Raw genomic sequence first — 21,789 nt, 5'->3', positions numbered from 1 at the left:
GTGGGTTTGGGTTTATGGACTTAAGGAAGGATGTAGAAGGTACGAGTGTGGAGAGTGGTAGGGGTGAGGAGAGAGATAGACTTCGGGGAGAGGTTCTGGGATGGGCCAAATCCTTAGGCTGGTTACTGTGCTCCCACTGAGAGAACCTCTGCTCTCATAGACCAACACATTCAGCATTTTACCTGCAACCTATCTTCCTATATAAAAGATGCCAACCATTTCCTCCAGTGACTTAGTGAACATCAAATGAACAATGCAAAGCTTGTAATGTAATTAAGGTGGACTGCTATTTGACACACGTGCAACGTCAGCCGTGCATCAACGCGTCGCCCTCTACACAACATCCTGACGTGCCATCTTAAAACTTTTTTGGCTTTTGTGATATCAGCCAAGCCACTTTACTAATTTTTCTGTCAAAATTGTAGTGTCTTACATCTGTCTCTCCAGTGACAACCTTTTCAGAACACTATCTGAAATAATTCTCACTTAATTTTTACTTTTATGAAATATGTTTTTTTGGATGGATTATTTTTTTTACCAGCCATCCAAGGTTTGGAGTTGTTTACCACCTTGTTGCTAAGGTGTATTTGTCCTCACAAATCACATCTGTCTTTCACCTTTTGCTCTTTGTACCTTTATCCAAGCTTCACAAAAACTTCTCAATGTTACTCTCTAAATTCTGCCATGAGTACTTGGCATCCTCTGGCACTCTGCCACCTAACTTTGCAACAGTGCTTGCCTTTGGCCTCTGCATGCTACCACAAATTCTGATTTCAGTACTTAACTAAATTCAAAATCTATTGTGACCCATAATTCTGATCATTATGCAGTTTTTACCATGTGCTCTTTCTCCTGCTACTCAGTTCTTATGATTGCAAAACAAAGTATACAATTAATGAGTGAGGTCAGTGAGTGCATCTATCACTTCCACATCTCGTGCAGTATTATGCTTATTCTGCATCATGTTTCTTTAGTAGAGGCAAAATTTTCGTTTGTTTCAGATATTCTGAAAAGTTACCTGAACTGAGAGACTCATATATTAAGTTTAGTTAACAGGGCTTTTATACTGCCTATGAATTCTTTGAATATCTATGTTGCTGGCTTCTTATTTCTTGGTTTTAGCATGGTTTTCCTAACTTAATACTCTGTGGCACTGAACATCATTGTACTTGCCTCATAGTTTTTTACTGCAACAACAATTCATTTGGGGCATTTTTGGTTTAATTTCTTTGCTCTACGTGAAAAGTATTCTTTTGCTCATTCTATAAGTCATTTACTGATGATGCATGTATCTTTTATCTGTAAGTTACCGTGACTCTGTTTCTGATTTCCTGTTTCTGTTTCCAAGTTACTTTGCTTTTATTTTCAGCTTTAAGTATTGCTGTGTCATTTGCTGAGTTTTTTTAGCAAGCAGTACCTTCCTTTAAATATCTTTGTATCTTTGATTATAGATGTAGATACCAAACACTCAAATGGTACTCAAGAATGGACTGCACTGCTGTTCTCCTCTACGCATGAACCACACTTTCCAAAACTTCTCCCAATAAACCAAGGTTGACTATTTGCCTTCACTACTGTAATCCTTACATGCTCGTCCCATTTCAAATTGCTTTACAGTGTTATGCCTAAATGTTTAATCAAAATGACTGTGTCAAGCAGCACACTACTAATGCTTATTCAAACATTATGGGATTGTTTTTCCTACTCATCTGCACTAGTGAACATTTTACTACATTTAGAGTTAGTTTGCCATTCATCACATCAACTAGAAATTTTTATCTAAGTCCTCTTTTATCCTCCTACAGTCATTCAATGATGAAATCTTCCTGTACACCCCAGCTTCATCAGTAAATGGTCACTGTTTGCTGCTCACTCTATCTATCAGATTATTTATGTAATGTAATAATGTAATGGCGTATGTATGGATGTGTGTGTGTGTGTGTGTGTGTGTGTGTGTGTGTGTGTGTGTGTGTGTGTGTGTGTGTGTGTTACCCCCTAAGGTAAGTCCTCCCGGGATTGGAATGACTCCTTACCCTCTCCCTTAAAACCCACATCCTTTCATCTTTCCTTTTCCTTCCCTCTTTCCTGACGAAGCAGCTGTCGTGTGTGTGTGTGTGTGTGTGTGTGTGTGTGTGTGTGTGTGTGTTATTTTATTGTGCCTGTCTACCGGCACTTTCCCGCTTGGTAAGTCTTGGAATCTTTGTTTTTAATAGATTATTTATGTATATAGAGAATAATAGTAGTCCTATCAAACTCTTGACAATACCCGCATATCTCTGATGAGATGAGCACCCACCATAGAGGACAACATATTGGATCCTATTATTGGGTTGGTGCATAAGCTCTTAGTATTTTTCCATAAGTTTAATAAACACAACAGACACACACAACAGAGACTTTAGTCATCAACAGTATATTTTCCTTCACTGTTTACACTAGTCTTCCAATGCTGGGATAACTTTCGATTCTGTACATTTAGCAATCATATGGTTTTGAGGTGAAGAACTCGTTGAGCTATGTTCATATTGCATTTTCAACTGGAAAGAAAGTTTCTTGAAGTTTGTTCCAGAGAACAGGAAAGGTGAAAAACTGAAGGTGCAAGACCAGGTGAATAAAGTGGATGTGGAACAACTTTCCAACCAAACTTCTGTACAATGTTTGTTTGTTTGTTTGTTTTATGTGGGTAGACATTATCATGAAGTAGCTTCACTTCACATTATTCCGGGTTGTTGTTCTTGAACTGTGTCTGCAAGACGTCTAAGTTGTCGACAGTAAACGTCAGCAGTGGTGGTTGGTTACACATCGGGGAAGCAGTTCACAGCACACCACATAATTACTGTTCAACCTCATGTATAACATCATCTTTGGTGGATGCATGCTGGTCTTTGTACAAGGAGTTGCTGCTTTGTTTAGGCTCGGCCATTCCATTGTTTTTGTAATGTTGTAATAGACACACTATTTCTCATCACCAGTAACAATACAGGACAGGAATGGTTGGTGTTGTTCATGAACTGTTGAAGATGAACAAGCAGAAATGCACATATGGTCACTTGCTTCTTATTTTTTAATTTGGCTTAGAGTGTGTGGTACCCATACACTTGATTTTTGAACCATCCCCATTGCATGCAAATGTCGCATGATGGTGGAATGATAACAGTTCATTACATTTGACAGTTCTTGAGTACACTGACATGTATCGTTATGGATTAATGCGTTTAAATGATTTTCATCAGACCCTGAAGATTTTCCTAAATATGGAGAGTCATTAATACCAAAATGATCCTCCTTAAAATGAGGAAACCGTTTCCTTGCCATGCTCTATCCAGTGGCCTTATCCCCATACAAAGCACAAATATTTCTGGCTGCCTCCATTGCTATCACCCCTCTGTTGAACTCAAAACAGAAGTAGTATGTTGAAAATGTTCAAATTTCTCCACTTACTGCTCCATTTTCTAGTGTCCACGGTTCACTCACTATCTCCAAAACACAAAATGATAATATGTAAACTAAAACAGCAACAATGAACTACAAATAAAAAATGACAGCCAATAAATAAACCCATAGTAACTGGAGTATCAACATGCTAAACAAAAACACTATGAACTTCTGCATCAACCTAAAACTTAATAAGTCTTCAAGCTACTCACATACCTGGGAACCTATTCTGTATGCTTGTACCTTCATTAGCAGTCTTCATTGAGGTACTGTGTCAAATATTTTTTGGAAATCTGGGAATATGGAATGTGTCTGCTGACCTTCATCCATTATTCTCAAGATATCTTGTGAGAAAAAGGCAAGCTGAGTTTTGCATGAGTGATGCTTTCTGTAATCATTCTCATTTGTGGACATAAGCTTTTCCACCTCAAGGAAATTTATTTATTATGTTCAAACAGAGAATATATTCAAGAATTGCAGTGACCTCCAATTGCGGTCCTCCCCATAAGACCATTTGCCACGAGATTCTCAACAAACCCAATTTTCTGCTACCCTATGACAGATCCAATCATGGTCAAAGATTTTGAAACAAAAAAAATCAATGAAACGAGAAATGGGGCATACACTAGTTTATGTAAATATGCGGGTATAACATTTGTGAGTTCAGCAAGCAGCTAAACAAACAAACAAATAAATAATAAAATAAAATATTCCCTTGTCACCTTTTCTTTGCAAGCTTTATTTAATTGACAGTAGAATGAATTAGCAGTTACTTATATTACAAGGGATTTGATGTACAATTTTTTAACAAGATTATTTTGAATTTTTTGCTTGGAAAATTAATCCAATGTAGCAAGTGTTGGAAATTCAATGTAAACGTGAGATATTTTGCAAAATGCACTGTAAAATATGAACTGTTCACTTGTCTGACAATAATGCACTAAGGTATCTATTCATTATGGAATATAGTCAGATCTAAGACTATTGACTAGCTTTTATATATTTTAACACTTAGAAAATTTGGGTGTAGATATTGAATATTGGAGTTTCAAAACAACAAGAGATATTTCCTAAAAACATACTGTAAACAGTTTACTTGTGTTATAATAATAATAATAATAATAATAATAATAATAGATATATATTAATGCATGTCTTTGCTACAGAATGTATCCACATTGAGAACAAGAAACTCTTGAATAACTTCTAGCTTTGTGCAACAAATACTTACTTGCCTCGCTCATCAACCATCTTGAAAATAGGTTGGTCAATTGGACTGATATTGCAGTGTTCATTTGTAGATGGTATAACCTATGTAATGTCACTGAAGAGACAAATCAATTACAAGTCTTCGTTTGCAGTTTCAAAAACTCAGCTTCTTTTGTTGACACTGAGACATTGGCTTTTTGTTTGATAGCCCAGCCTACTACTATTTTTCTTTATTTTCTCTTAAAAAATGTGATACTTAGTAGGTAAACAAATGTCAGAAGTGTCACTGCTGACAGGTATATTAAACAGCCCATCTTTTCTTCATGGGAAGTTTCTAATCGTCACATATGTTAATTCTTTTTCAGTTGCTTTAGAGGTGGTGTTTGCTTCTGCTGTGTTTTCATGGACGCTTTCTGACAGACCACAATAAATAGAGGACATAATTTTTGATTGAAAATTCCAGAAGTGTCCATAAGCTTCCAATGCAGTCATGATTTCCACCTGCAGTTTGTTTAGAAAGTCATTGATAATGCTCTTGTTGGTTGCAACAATGAGTCCAATGGTGTATAAAACAGGATATGAGTCTGTTATCACTAGAAATGCTGCTTTCGAATAACTGAAAATAGAATGGCACATGCATGATCATTCCAGCATCTTAGACAGTGTTTTAAGTTACAAAGATGTAGAAAAAGTTTGCATGGCTTTCTAGTACCATCATGAAATGAGCGTTTGCTATTATTGTGTTGTATTGAGCATTCGGACTGAATATTTCACGATATTCAGTGTGTTGCTACTGACTGTAGCCACAAAAAAACCTGTTCATCTTTCTGATGATGGGATTTTCCCATTGATGTTCTGTTATGCATGAAAAACTCAGTGATTAGAGTCAGCCGTGTGCCATACTACTAATTCTACATCTACATATATATATATACTCTGCTAGCCACCAAGCGGTGTATGGGAGAGGGCACTATCCGCGGCAGTCATATTTCCCCTCCCTCTGTTCCTCTCGCGGAACTTGCGAGGGAAAAATGACTGTCTGAACGCCTCAGTACGAGCTCTAATTTCCCTTATCTTTGAATGGTGATCATTGTGCAATATGAAAGTTGGTGGTAATAATATATGCTCTACATCCGTGGTGAAGATCGGATTTTGGAATTTTGTCAGCAGCCCCTTCCGTTTAGTGCGTCGTCTATCTGCAAGTGTGTCCCACTTCAAACTTTCTATGAGATTTGTAATGTTCTCGCGATGGCTAAATGTACCAGTCATTAATCATGCCACTCGTCTTTGGACCTTCTCAATCTTTTGAATCAGACCCAATAGGTAAGCGTCCCATACAGACAAACAATACTCTTAGACTGGACAAACTAAAGTATTGTAAGCAATTTCTTTTGTTGAAGGACTGCATTGCTTCAGGATGTGTGTGTTGTGTGTTGTCTTCAGTCCTGAGACTGGTTTGATGCAACTCTCAATGCTAGTCTATCCTGTGCAAGCTTCTTCATCTCCCAGTACTTACTGCAACCTACATCCTTCTGAATCTCCTTAGTGTATTCATCTCCCTCTACGATTTTAACCCTGCACGCTGCCCTCCAATGCTAAATTTGTAATCATTTGATGCCTCAAAACATGTCCTACCAACCGATCCCTTCTTCTAGTGAAGTTGTGCCACAAACTTCTCTTCTCCCCAATCCTATTCAATACATCCTCATTAGTTACGTGATCTATCCACCTTATCTTCAGCATTCGTCTGTAGCACCACATTTCGAAAGCTTCTATTCTCTTCTTGTCCAAACTAGTTATCATCCATGTTTCACTTCCATACATGGCTACACTCCAAACAAATACTTTTAGAAACGACTTCCTGATACATAAATCTATATTCGATGTTAACAAATTTCTCTTCTTCAGAAACGCTTTCCTTGCCATTGCCAGTCTACATTTTATATCCTTTCTACTTCGACCATCATCAGTTATTTTACTTCCCAAATAGCAAAACTCCTTTACTACTTTAAGTGTCTCATTTCCTAATCTGATTCCCTCAGCATCACCCGATTTAATTTGACTACATTCCATTATCCTCGTTTTGCTTTTGTTGATGTTCATCTTATATCCTCCTTTCAAGACACTGTCCATTCCGTTCAACTGCTCTTCCAAGTCCTTTGCCGTTTCTGACAGAATTACAATCTCATCGGCGAACCTCAAAGTTTTTACTTCTTCTCCATGAATTTTAATACCTACTCCAAATTTTTCTTTTGTTTCCTTTACTGCTTGCTCAATATACAGATTGAATAACATCGGGGAGTGGCTACAACCCTGTCTCACTCCTTCCCCAACCACTGCTTCCCTTTCATGCCCTTCGACTCTTATAACTGCCATCTGGTTTGTGTACAAATTGTAAATAGCCTTTCGCTCCCTGTATTTTACCCCTGCCACCTTCAGAATTTGAAAGAGAGTATTCCAGTCAACATTGTCAAAAGCTTTCTCTAGGTCTACAACTGCTAGAAATGTAGGTTTGCCTTTTCTTAATCTTTCTTCTAAGATAAGTCGTAAGGTCAGTATTGCCCCGCGTGTTCCAACATTTCTACGGAATCCAAACTGTTCTTCCGCGAGGTCGGCTTCTACTAGGTTTTGAATTCGTCTGTAAAGAATTCACGTTAGTATTTTGCAGCTGTGACTTATTAAACTAATAGTTCGGTAATTTTCACATCTGTCAGCACCTGCTTTCTTTGGTATTGGAATTATTATATTCTTCTTGAAGTCTGAGGGTATTTCGCCTGTCTCATACATCTTGCTCACCAGCTGGTAGAGTTTTGTCATGACTGGGTCCCCCAAGACCGTCAGTAGTTCTAATGGAATGTTGTCTACTCTGGGGGCCTTGTTTCGACTCAGGTCTTTCAGTGCTCTGTCAAACTCTTCACGCAGTATCTTATCTCCCATTTCATCTTCATCTACATCCTCTTCCGTTTCCATAATATTGTCCTCAAGTACATCGCCCTTGTATAAACCTTTTATATACTCCTTCCACCTTTCTGCTTTCCCTTCTTTGCTTAGAACTGGGTTACCATCTGGGTTCTTGATATTCATACACGTGGTTTTCTTCTCTCCATAGGTCTCTTTAATTTTCCTGTAGGCAGTATCTATCTTACCCCTAGTGAGATAAGCTTCTACATCCTTACATTTGTCCTCTAGCCATCCCTGCTTAGCCATTTTGCACTTCCTGTCAACCTCATTTTTGAGACGTTTGTATTCCATTTTGCCTGCTTCATTTACTGCATTTTTATATTTTCTCCTTTCATCAATGAAATTCAATATTTCTTCTGTTACCCAAGGATTTCTAGCAGCCCTCGTCTTTTTACCTACTTTATCCTCTGCTGCCTTCACGACTTCATCCCTCAGAGCTACCCATTCTTCTTCTACTGTGTTTCTTTCCCCCATTCCTGTCAATTGTTCCCTTATGCTCTCCTTGAAACTCTGTACAACCTCTGGTTCTTTCAGCTTATCCAGATCTCATGGCCTTAAATTCCCACCTTTTTGCAGTTTCTTCAGTTTTAACCTACAGTTCATAACCAATAGATGGTGGTCAGAGTCCACATCTGCCCCTGGAAATGTCCTACAATTTAAAACCTGATTCCTAAATCTCTGCCTTACCATTATATAATCTATCTACCTTTTAGTATCTCCAGGATTCTTCCATGTATACAACCTTCTTTTATGATTCTTGAACCATGTGTTAGCTATGATTAAGTTATGCTCTGTGCAAAATTCTACCAGACGGCTTCCTCTTTCATTTCTTAGCCCCAATCCATAATCACCTACTATGTTTCCTTCTCTCCCTTTTCCTACTGACGAATTCTAGTCACCCATGACTATTAAATTTTCGTCTCCCTTCACTACCTGAATAATTTCTTTTATCTCATCATACATTTCATCAATTTCTTCATCATCTGCAGAGCTAGTTGGCATATAAACTTGTACTACTGTAGTAGGCATCGGCTTCGTGTCTATCTTGGCCACAATAATGCGCTAACTATGCTGTTTGTAGTAGCTTACCCACACTCCTAGTTTTTTATTCATTATTAAACCTACTCCTGCATTACCCCTATTTGATTTTGTATTTATAATCCTGTATTCACCTGACCAAAAGTCTTGTTCCTCCTGCCACCAAACTTCACTAATTCCCATTATATCTAACTTTAACCTATCCATTTCCCTTTTTAAATTTTCTAACCTACCTGCCCGATTAAGGGATCTGACATTCCACACTCCGATCCATAGAACGCCAGTTTTCTTTCTCCTGATAATGACGTCCTCCTGAGTAGTCCCCGCCCGGAGATTCGAATGGGGGACTATTTTACCTCCAGAATATTTTACCCAAGAGGATGCCACCATCATTTAATCATACAGTAAAGCTGCATGTCCTCGGGAAAAATTACGGCTGTAGTTTCCCCTTGCTTTCATTTACCCAAGAGGACGCCATCATCATTTAATCATACAGTAAAGCTGCATGTCCTCGGGAAAAATTACGGCTGTAGTTTCCCCTTGCTTTCATTTACCCAAGAGGACGCCATCATCATTTAATCATACAGTAAAGCTGCATGTCCTTGGGAAAAATTACGGCTGTAGTTTCCCCTTGCTTTCAGCCGTTCGCAGTACCAGCACAGCAAGGCCATTTTGGTTAATGTTGCAAGGCCAGATCAGTCAATCATCCAGACTGTTGCCCCTGCAACTACTGAAAAGGCTGCTGCCCCTCTTCAGGAACCACATGTTTATCTGGCCTCTCAACAGATACCCCTCCATTGTGGTTGCACCTATGGTACGGCCATCTGTATCGCTGAGGCATGCAAGCCTCCCCACCAACGGCAAGGTCCATGGTTCATGGAAGGTGCTTCAGGATTCTACCAATAAATTGCAATCTAGAGTTCACCTTACCCATTACTTGTGTAATCTGATTGTTCCATTTGAGATCATTTCAAATAGTTACACCCAGATACTTGACGGATGGCATTTATTTTGTACTCGTACATTAATTGATTTGAAGTCTGTATAGAATTATTATCCAGTTACGAAATTTCTTCTTTCATTTTTGATTTGCAGTCACTCAGGTCTCGATTCTTTCAAAATACTTCCTCGGCTTACCCACTTCCACCAATGTGCATTTGATCAAAGGTTTTAATTGTCGAACTTGCTCCATGTTTTCAAGTCGAACCTGTGATCTTCCACACCCTTCAGCTTCGGGTGTACCTTCCACTGAAGAAACTGCTGATTCACATTTATCATATTAATTTCTTGTCACATCTCAACTTAAGGGCATTATTAAAAACAGTTTATCAGTTTTGATACTGAGTTACTTCTCTCATGTGGCAAAATTGTGAAATTTTTTTCAGTAACTTCTAGCTAGACATAATACCGCTGCTGTGAACAAGTTTATGCCCAGTTTTCATGCTGGAGCATAAACCATCAACATTTTCAACAGGACTAACAAAACTGTTAGTTGTTGCTTTGCATTCCAAGTTTTGCAGCACTCTTTTGAAACAGGTGTATAGCATTTGGTTCCAAAAATTTGCAAACCATTTTGATGAGCTCTCTCCATGGTGACTTACAAATACAAATGCCTCCTATTGAAGATGATTGGTGCAGTTCAATTACATGTATACACAGCTGTATTAACTGCTGCTACCTCTATAGACAAATAATGAAAAGAATAACACAAGTTTGTCTACCATCCAGTTCATCAATTATATTCTGAGTGATTACCTTTACTCTTCCTGTTGTTGTCGCTTAAAAGAGTTTATTATTATCAAACTTGACTGGACGTGAATGTGACCTGACGCAGCTTACTACACCTGGTTAACAGATTTGGTTAACTTGGTGGTAACATTGAGTTTCCAACTTGTATGCTACTTCTGGTACTGCTATAGTAGGTGACAAGCAAATCTAAGGCTGACCAGAACAAAGAGACAAAACAGTTATTTAACAGAAGTAGAGCTGACCAGTGTACTTAGAATTACTGATTAGTGGCTAGTGCACTCTTTCAGAGCATTTCCAGCATTGTCTTAGAAGGGTGTGAGAAAAATGAGGAGACAGTCATGTGATAAAAAAGCAACAAAGGGACTTACGGCTCTATTGTGGTCTACTTTGTGTGCCATAGAGTAACAGTTCCTCTGAGAATACTGTTATACTTTTAGCTAAAAATATATCTTATGTTCAGATAGACACAAATGGGGAGGTTAAGTGGGTCAGTGGGTAAATGCTAGACTTCAAATCCAAATGTTTGGAGTCCAATCCCCAGGTGGTATTGGGACTTTGTTGTTGTTGTTGTTGTTGTTGTTGTTGTTGTTGTTCACACTTATCACTGGCAGAAGTACGTTAATGTGAAAAATGCTAAGTTTCACCATGGTATGGCGTCCAAATTAAAGTTAATTTTAATTTTTATAACCAACAGCCTCAGTTGCAACGTTTGTCTAGAATTTACCTCGGTTTCAGTTAGGATAACCCAACCTTCTTTAGAACTACCATTTGTCCATAGTGGACATTGTCAAGCTAAAACTACAAATCCATAAATTAAAACTTATCTAAAACTGCCTCGGCTGCACTTTGCGACCGTGATGTGGCAGCCACGAGTGCTGTACTGGAACTGACTGTAGCATCATGAGGCCCGCCTAGGTGGACACAATACCTTGCAAATATTTACTATTAAAAACCGTCTTGATCACGATTTATTTATTAAGATGACCACTACTGTGGTTGAAACCGGTCACCTTAATAAATAAATTGTGATCAAGGTATTGTATTACTTTTGAATATATTATGGGAGTGACAGTGATCAATGTGTTACAAATATTTACTATTAAAAACAGTCTTGATGACGATTTATTTATTAAGGTCACATAAATTGTGTGATAGTTACTTGTGCTGACAAGACGCGAACCTGACTCCTGACCTTGAATGTACTAGTAAAGTGAAATAAAAGGTATAGCTGAGGAAAAGGGCGTATATATTATCCTGTGCAGAATGTGCTTAGATCGACTGTCTTAACATTTGTGAAATATTCATGGGTCATGATATGAGGAAGACACCATGTGCTTACAAGGTATGGTCTGTCTAGGAAAACTTTGTGCTTAAGCACGAAGTTTAATCACCTAAAAAGAACTTAGGAGTGTGGAGGATAATATAAAGCCAACATCGTCATCATATGACTATGTCTAGAAATTTTTGAGATGTAACTGTTAAGCACTTGCTATGGTTACAACATATGATCATCCTATTGACTTAGCACACAAATGGTTATTATTGAACTTATGAACAATTCAAAACAAATCTGTAATGTCCGGCAATACAGGCCAAATAAAATAGATGGTCATTATTCAAGATGAGTATATTTGATCTGAAATGGTCTAGAATCAAGTCAAAAACTAATGCACGTGTCTGATTGAGCATCTTGACGAAGTTATGTTTATGAGTTACAGAAAACACTAAATTAGGGAATAATGTGGCAGCAATGGGGTACTCAATTTGCCTTAAATGAGGTGATCCACACACATACTCTAAAAACTGTGTGTCAAACACTGCCATCATCATTCAGACCTGGTGACCACTGCCATTGAACTTAAGGAATGACAGTGGAATTATGTTTGAAGCTAAAATGTGACTTGGCAAATAACGCTCCAGTCAACACATTTAAAATAATTGATCGACATAGGTCAATATGTACTTTAAGAATTAGTCTAAACTATGGGAGGATGACTGGAAAATGGTTAAATTATGATGTGATTTGGTGAGTAACGCTCCAAGGACACCTTTAAATGTCATTGAGTAAGATCAATTCAAACTAATCCGGCTAGTCTGAACCAAACTTTGTATCCAGTAGATTGTGGCAAGGTGTCGTTACACTCTTGTGATACGTATATGGATATGACTGCCATTAATGTTGATAAAAAGTCGTGTATGACTAGGTGATGGCATCACTGCTATCATACGCACATAGTATTGACAACAATTGGTCATATTGAAGGATTATGTGGTAGCACCAATATTCTGTAATGGGGTAGTGACTTGGTGATCATCATTCCGGTTACTACATGTACATGCTGTTGACCGACGAAGTTATTATCCACTAATTAAATCAAGTGCTGAAACCATTCTTAACTGTAGAATGTGCATACCGAATATCGGTTGACCATCTGTGTGCGTGTTCAAGGTTTTCAATATGCCAAATATTAACCATTTACGATGATACCCTATATAATAATGAAATATTAATTAGGTAACTGAATATTCCTATATAACTAATAGACACCTTCATAAATGGGTCCAAAATTTTTTTATGGTGTCAAACTAATATACCTAGCTATTCAACCTAAGGGAGTACAGACATATGTTGGCAATGGTAAAGCATACCCCGCATTATCATTACGGTGGATCAAATAATGGTTGTAAACCTTCAAAGAAGCTTCTATTTCGCAGCTGCAGTTGGTCGTTAGGAAGATTGTTTTTGTTATGCAGTAAATGTTTAATATTTGCATTTGCTCTAAAATGTCTAACCTTGTACCTTTTACTTCACTATGCAAGAGCTGAGTATTGTGGGAGGGGTTGGGTGCATGAGTCCATTGCACTAAATGTTCAGCAAATGTTTAACCACATGTGCAATCTCCAGTTTTAGTAGGAATGTGCTCCTTGTACCTTGTTAATAAGGCTCTTCCTGTTTGGCCAATATAAAATTTCGGACATTCAGTACCGAAAAATATTTCGATATTTCAAGAAACAGCATATAGGCCTTGGTAGTGTAGGTTGTATTTAAATTTCATTAAAGCTCATTTTGGAATGGTTGTTCTTTAAGAATTATGTACATATCTCCTATCTAAATTTTCAAACCTAAATTCTGTGGTAAATGGTTACTGTAAGCCATGTGGTGGAATGTAAGTCTCTGTTTTTGTAATTACGCAAAGACTATTTGTATTATTGCTTTGCAGCCATATCCGATCGTCGGAGGATGTGAGCTCAGGCTATTCATCTGCTGAACCACTGTACCAGCACGGCAGCATCAGTGGAGGGCAGCATGGTGAAAGTCGTCCTGATAGCTTAGCGAGTAGTCGTGAGCCACTTGTTCGGACTGCTTCCGTGGGTGGATCTTCACGCTCTGCCCGCACACGATCTTCTCGTGGTGGTGGTGGAACTGTTACAAAAAAGGGATCTTCACCTGGGGTTCCTGAGGCAAGTACATAATGCCACTCTGATTACAGTTTCTTCATAACTTTCTGTCTGCACTTGGCAGCACAAAAATGGCTGGAGGCAACATTCGAGCTACCCTCAATGTGGCACAGGAGCTAGTTGCAGTTCAAGCTGTATAGTGATACTAATAAAAGAACAGAACACTTGTAATTGTGGGTACAACTGAAGAAATCGTAACTTGTTGACGCTTAGTATAAGGGGACACACACTAAAAAAACAATACAATCTGTGACATGTATTATATTGTATTATAAATCTGAAAAAGCATTCCGTGTGGTAAAATTGCAGTGACAGATTGAACAGTAGCAAGACTGACCTCTGTGTTCAGGAAACTTGTTTAACAAGCAGGTAGTTCAATGAGTCTATCAAAAGGTTGTATGTTTCTAAACATTGCAGTATACTGAATCATGGATCACATTTTTGTTACTGCTTTAATATATTGCATCTCTGAATGAAACAAAATTAAGGGAGTGAAGAGACTACAGTAGTTATTAAGAATGGCACAACATGGGATTTTTTTCACTTTTTATAACTTGTCCAAAGTCATTTGTCTTCAGTGACAATCACATCCAGTGAGAAAGGGACCTTGTGGACCATACATTGTTCATTACCTGCTGCTTCATCACTGACAGCAAGAGCGATGGTCCTTACATCACCATAGGGTGTTGGTGAATTTTGTCAGATCACCCATTTTGTCTCCAATTGTACAATCTTTGACATACAACTGGCTGCCAGCCATCTGTCTCGGTGACTTTAGTTCAAACCAAGTATTAATGCAAGAATAAACTTGACTGCTAGCCTGATTCTGAATTTGACAAACTACACCATGCAATAGCACTGTATGATGCAATAGTTTGAGAGAGGAAGGAAATGCTCTGCTGCTTATGAAGCCTATTCCATTACACACCAGTCATTTAGTGTACAACAGATGAAGAAATCAACTCTTTCTGCAGTTTCATTTTTTTCCAACTTAAGTCTGTACACCAGAAGTATTTGCTGAATCAAATGAAAATTTGGTACTTTGTCGTTGACGACGACGACAACGATGACAATAACGTTGTATTTTGCAATCTGTGATAGGGCTGGTGGAAATTTTAAGCTGACTGAAAATGATATAATAGGTATTTTGCTAGATTTTATTAATGATTTCCTATTTTAGGAGTTTTTCAGTACATAAAGGATGTGTGAGCTTGTGCACTGCTAATGTTTCAACATGACATAGTTAATGATGTGACAATCACTTATGCAAATTACAACATGAGAAACATCAATGTGTAATGTGGTATCACGATTAAAATTATTCTGAAAGTTCATATTAATTAAATGCTGACACAAAGTGGACTACTGTGTACCCACATGGAGTCCCATCAGTTAGGGTTTCATGGCTGTCACAGGCATATGAAAATTGTGATGGGAGTCAATTTTTATAGAACCCCAGGGAAAAGAAAGTGGCAATGCTCTGTAACCAATCACACTGTGCATTTTGAAAAATCCTAACTGAAAATCAAGTCCACAGATAAGGAATAAAAAGTGTGGGTATAAGAAATTTCACAGTTCTACGTGTTTCACATTTTTATAACCTTATCTACCATAGAAAAATTGTACGAATAGGTCTTTCAATTGGTTCTGTAATTTTTTTCGTATTTGATCCTGCTTTATCGATGAAAGCCGAGTGTGTGTCATTGGTGATACTTCGGAATATGTTCAGAGACTTAATTTTTGTTTTCACCTTCTTCCTTTTCTTCTTAGTGTTACTATATTATTATTATTATTTTCGATTATTCCTTTTTAAGAGAGCGTTTGAACGTGAATTCCTTTATGATGATTGTTTATGTTATTATTATTGTTATTATTCTCTCTATTTTAGTGGGACAAGGAAGAAAGATAGGAATTTAAGGAGATGGGACCTGGATAAACTGAAAGAACCAGAGGTTGTAGAGAGTTTCAGAGGCAGTATTAGGGAATGACTGACAAGAACAGGTGAAAGGAATACAGTTGAAGGATAATGGGAAGTTTGGGAGATTAAATAGTGAAGGCAGCAGAGAAGCAACTAGGTAAAAAGATGAGGACTAGTAGAAATGCTTGGGTAACACAAGATATATTGAATTTAATCAATGAAAGGAGAAAATATAAAATTGCAGGCAAAAGGAATACAAATGTCTAAAAAATAAGACCAACAGAGTGCAAAATGGCTAAGCTATTAAAAGAAGCATCTATATTAATATCAAGAGCTCAGATGGTAAACCAGTCCTAAGTAATGAAGGGAAAGCAGAAAGATGGAAGCAGTATATAGAGGGTCTATACAAGGGAGATCTATTGAGGGCAATATTGTGGAAATGGAAGAGAATGTAGAGGGGAATGAGGAGGAGGATATGATACTGTGTGAATAATATGACAAAGCACTGAAAGACTTAAGTCAAAACAAGGCCCTGGGAGTAGACAACATTCCTTTGGAGCTAGTGATAGCCTTGGGAGAGTCAGCCATAACAAAACTCTTCCACCTGCTGAGCAAGATGCACGAGACAGGTGAAATACCAGCAGACTTCAAGAACAATGTAGTAATTCCAATTCCTAAGAAATCAGGTGCTGACAGATGTGAAAATTATTGAACTATCAATTTAATAAGTCACAGTTGCAAAATATTTGCATGAATCCTTTTTTTGGAAAAACTGGTAGAAGGAAACCTCGGGGATGATCAGTTTGAATTCTGGAGAAATGTAGGATCACGCAAGACAATACGGACCCTACAACTTCTCATAGAAGATGTGTTAATGAAAGATAAACCTACGTTTATAACATTTGTAGACTTAGAGAAAGCTTTTGACAATGTTGACTAGAATACTCTCTTTCAAATTCTAAAGGTGGCAGGGGTAAATATAGGCTATTTACAATTTTTACAGATACCAGATGGCAGTTATAAGAGTCAACAGGCACAAACAGAAAGCAGTGGTTGAGAAGGGAGTGAAACTGGGTTGTAGCCTATCGCCAATGTTATTTAATCTGTATATTGAGCAAGCAGTAAAGGAAACAAAAGAAAAATTTGGATTAGGAATTAAAATCCATGTAGAAGAAATAAAATAGAAACCTTGAGGTTTGCCGATGACATTGTAAATCTGTCAGAGACAGCAAAGGACTTGAAGGAGCAGTTGAATGGAATGTACAGTGTCTTGAAAGGAGGATAAAAGGTGAACATCAACATAAGTAGAACAACAATAATGGAAAGTAATTGAATTAAATCAGGTGATGTTGAGGAAATTAGATTAGAAAATGAGACACTCAAAGTAGTAGATGTGTTTTGCTATTTGGGAAGGTCACAGTAAGGACGCCATAAAATGTAGACTGGCAACGGCAAGAAAAGCATTTCTGAAGATGAGAAAATTGTTAAGATAGAGTATACATTTGAGTGCAGGAAGTCCTTTCTGAAAGTGTTTGTATGGAGTGTCCCATGTATTGAAGTAACACACGGCTGACAAACAGTTTAGACAAGAAGAGAATAGAAACTTCTGAGATGTGGTTCTACAGAAGAATACTGAAGATGAGAGGGTAGATTACGTAACTAATGAGAAGATACTGAATAGCATTGGGGAAAAGAGAAATTTGTGGTACAACCTGACCAATAGAAGAGATCAGCTGGTAGAACACATTCAGAGGCATCAAGGTATCATCAATTTAGTCGTGGAGGGAAGTGTGAGGGGTAAAAATCGTAGAGGGAGACCGAGAGATGAATACACTAAGTAGATTCAGAAGGGTGTAGGTTGCAGTAGTTACGCGAAGGTGAGGAGGCTTGCACAGGATAGAGTAGCATGAAGAGCTGCATCAAACAAGACTTTGAATTGAAGACCACAGCACCACCACCACCACCACCACCACCACCACCACCACCACCAACAACAACAACAACCTTTTCAACATACTTTTATATACTTTGTATTTTTTTCTTTGTTTCCTTCTTGTTCTATGATTTTAAATTTTATATTCATTACTCCTCCCTCCCTTCCACCCTTTCTCTTTATCTCTAATTTATTCAATTTTCCTAGTTCATTAGAGCAATATTAAATTCCCTTCCATTTAATCCTGTGGCCTGAGTGACGTGTTCTCCCTTTTTAACCTTCCCCAACCTCTCCATCTCTCCTCCCTGAGGAAGGAACTGTTAGTACCAAAAGCAAGGATAGGGCTGTGTATTTTTGTGTGCACCTATTGACAATACTGAGGTTAAGTACTGTCTGTTCTGTCTTCCAATTTTTTAGTCTATTAGGGTTATTACTTTTTGCAAAGGTCAGTTCCTCTCATACATGTGTGCTGACATCGGAAGTTGCTGACTGAATTTGTAGATTGCCATCGGTTTTATTCTGCATGTCACTGAAAGCAATGCTATTTGACTTATGATCAACACTATATTTCCTCTAATATGAGAACATAACTGCATGTTACTATAACTGAGCGATGTTTTCCTCTGAAGCATAGTGGGGAGCATTATATTCACCCAATTGCTGAGTCAGAAGTAGTCCCTTGTACAGGAGGGGAGGAGGGGGGGACAAAAATTAAACAACTAACAAATCCTGGAGTTGAGCCTGATTCTCTGTAGGGCGAGTTATGACACTGATCATCCGGCTACAAAGACAACCAGTGGAATTATGCAGTTCATCTTTTGATAATATATTCAGTTCTTTGCGTAAATCTAGAATGCTGACAGGGCCATTTTCATATAGAATTTCAAGAAATGCTTCTTTTTGTGCAGTGCTGAATATAGACTGAAAAATGGACATAATGTCAACAATATGGGAAGGGGAGGCTGGCTAAGCTTATAGGTGACAGTGTAGTGGTGGTGGTGGTGGTGGTGGTGGTGGGGCGGGGGAGGAGGAGATCACTCCTGGAAAAATTCCTGTAGTAGTTAGTGTTAGAGCTGCACCTTCTGCACCTTTTTTAGATTGAAGTCAGCTGATAGTTATACCTGCTTAAAGGAAGTCCCTCTAACTAAAGGCTCACCTTCCGAGGATGTAATGTTTCCAAGTAGAGAAGTATTAGAATATTTCATCAAAATATAAGAGGTATTAGAGATAAAGTTAGTGAACTGCTTATAGATGTTGACTGTGAAATTATTGGTATATCAGAGCACCACTTAAATAATTTGACAATTCAGAGGCTTCCTTTACCAGGGTACAGATTAGCTGGCTGTTTCTGAAGGAGATCCTTGCGGGGTGGGGGAGTGACTATGTATGTTAAAAAAAAGTATTCCATTTGAGTCCATAGACAGATATTTGAATGTTGTGCAGGGGCAATTGAATTTAGTGAAACTAAAAATCTAATTTTTGCTGTTTATAGGTCCCCTAACTCCAACTTCAGAGAATTTCTGCTCAAGTTAGAGAGGGTTCTTGATTCACTTTGTAGGAAGTACCATAAATTAGTTATATGTGGTGACTTCAATATTAATTTTGTATATGATGGTGTAAGAAAAATGATGTTGGTGCATCTCCTAAATTCATATGATCTGATGTAGACTGTGTTTTTTCCAACTACTCTGCCGGGCAACAGTCGCACAGCCATAAACAATATTTTTATTCATTCTTCATTACTAGATGGGCATTCTGTTAGCAAAAGCATGAATGGCCTTTAAGACCATGATGCACAAATTTAAAGACTAAAAGGCTTTTTCACTCAAACCAGTGTCATATTTAATTACAAACTATGTAGGAAAATTAATCCAACGGCCGTAGGGAGTTTTTTAAACCTTGTCAAGGAACAAGAGTGGCAGGATGTTTATAGTGCCGATAATATAGATGATAAATACAATGCTTTCCTTAACACATTTCTCATGCTCTTTGAGAGTTGCTTTCTATTAGAATGTTGTAAACGGGGTACTAGCAGTAATAGGCAGCCCAGGTGGCTGGCTAGTGGGATAAGGATATCTTGTAGAACAAAGTGGGAATTATATCAAAATGTTAGAAGTAGTCACAATTGAGCTACAGTAGTTCATTGTAAGGTGCTTAAAATGTTATTAGGAAGGCAAAGAGTATGTGGTATGCAAATAGAATAGCTACTTCACAGGATAAAATTAAAACCATATGGTCAGTTGCGAAGGAATGTCGGGTTAGCAGTACAAGGTCGACGATATAAAGTCTGTTCACAGTAAAAATATTTCTGTTACTGATAAATCACATATATGTACAGTATTTAACAACCATTTTCTGAGCATTGCTGGTGAGTTAAATAAAAATTTTGTTTCTACAGGAAATAATATAACTTCCTTGGCAAACACCTTTCTGAGATTGATGTCTGAAATACTCCTCATTGATACAGACAAGAGGGACATTGGTTCAATAATTAATTCACTGAAGACTAAGGACTCCGATGGTTATGATGGAGTGTCTAGCAGAATATTAAAGTGCTATGCTGCACATGTTAGCCCTGTATTTAGTCATATTTGTAATTTTTCCTTTAGGAATGGTCAATTTCCTGGGTGATTAAAGTACTCAATAGCAAAGCCACATTATGAAAAGGGCGAAAGGGATAATGTAGATAATTTTAGACCTATTTCTGTGCCATCAGTGTTTGCAAAAGTTATCGATAAGGCTGTGTATGTAAGGATAATTGATCATTTCATGTCACAAGATTTGCTTTCAAATGTACGGTTTGGCTTTAGAAGTAATTTAACAATTGAAAATTCTATATTCTCTCTTCTCTGTGAGGTACTGGATGGGCTAAACAAAAGGTTTTGAATGCTTGGCATATTTTTTTGATTGTGTTGATCACAAAATATTGCTCCAGAAGTTGGACCGTTACGGAATACAGGGAGTAGCTCACAACTGGTTCACCTCTTACTTTAGCAAGAGACAGCAAAAGGTCATTATTCATAATGTTGGTAACGCCTGTAATGTGGGGTACTGTCAGTGTTGGGGCCACTCCTTTTCCTTATTTATATAAATGATGTGCCCTCTAGTATTACGGGTAACTCTAAATATTTCTGTTTTGTTGATGACACTAGTTTGGTGGTAAAGGATGTTGTGTGCAACATTGGCTCATTTTCAAATAGTGCAGTACATGACCTAAGTTCACGGCTTGTAGAAAATAAACTAATGCTTAATCACAGTAAAACTCGGTTTTTACAGTTTCCAACACACAATTTAACAAAACCTGACATTTCCATTTCACAGAATGGACATATGATTAGTGAAACTGAACAGTTCAAATTTCTAGGTGTTTAGATAGATAGTAAGCTGTCGTGGAAAGCCCACATTCAGGATCTTGGCCAAAGACTTAATACTGCCATTTTTACTATTTGAACGGTATCAGAAGTGAGTGATCGTTTGACATGAAAATTAGTCTACTTTGCTTATTTTCATTCACTTATGTCATACGGTATTATGTTTTGGGGTAACTCTTCCCAATCTAAAATGATATTTTTGGCTCAGAAAGGGTGCTTCGGCCAATATGTGGTGTAAGTTCATGAACCTCTTGTCAATCCCTGTTCACAAGTCTGGGTATTTTGACATTGGCCTCTCAAAATATATATATATATATATATAAACACACAAACACACACACAGAATTACGAGCTTTCGCAACTGGCAGTTGCTTCGTCAGGAAGGAAGGAAGGAGAGGGAAAAATGAAAGGATGTGGGTTTTAAGGGAGAGGGTAAGGAGTCATTCCAATCCCGGGAGCGGAAAGACTTCCCTTAGGGGAAAAAAAGGACAGATGTACACTCGCACACACACACACACATATCCATCCGCACATACACATACTGTGTATGTGCGGATGGATATGTGTGTGTGTGTGTGCGAGTGTACATCTGTCCTTTTTTTCCCCTAAGGGAAGTCTTTCCGCTCCCGGGATTGGAATGACTCCTTACCCTCTCCCTTAAAACCCACATCCTTTCATTTTTCCCTCTCCTTCCTTCCTTCCTGACGAAGCAACTG

General features: G+C 37.9%; 1 protein-coding gene across 12 annotated transcripts in view; it reads left to right on the top strand.

Annotated features, from left to right (window-relative positions):
- The window catches only part of LOC126278045 (receptor expression-enhancing protein 1), a 628,988-nt gene that overhangs the window by 582,597 nt on the left and 24,602 nt on the right, over positions 1-21,789 (top strand). For all 12 annotated transcript variants that reach the window (XM_049977819.1, XM_049977820.1, XM_049977813.1 and 9 more), the window contains one exon: positions 13,614-13,854. In XM_049977819.1, coding sequence (XP_049833776.1) covers positions 13,614-13,854 — 241 coding nt within the window. The remainder of the gene's footprint in view (positions 1-13,613; positions 13,855-21,789) is intronic.

Source organism: Schistocerca gregaria, chromosome 6, assembly GCF_023897955.1.
Source record: "Schistocerca gregaria isolate iqSchGreg1 chromosome 6, iqSchGreg1.2, whole genome shotgun sequence".
In the NCBI taxonomy this organism is placed as follows: domain Eukaryota; kingdom Metazoa; phylum Arthropoda; class Insecta; order Orthoptera; family Acrididae; genus Schistocerca; species Schistocerca gregaria.
This window is presented reverse-complemented; position numbering and strand designations above follow the sequence as displayed.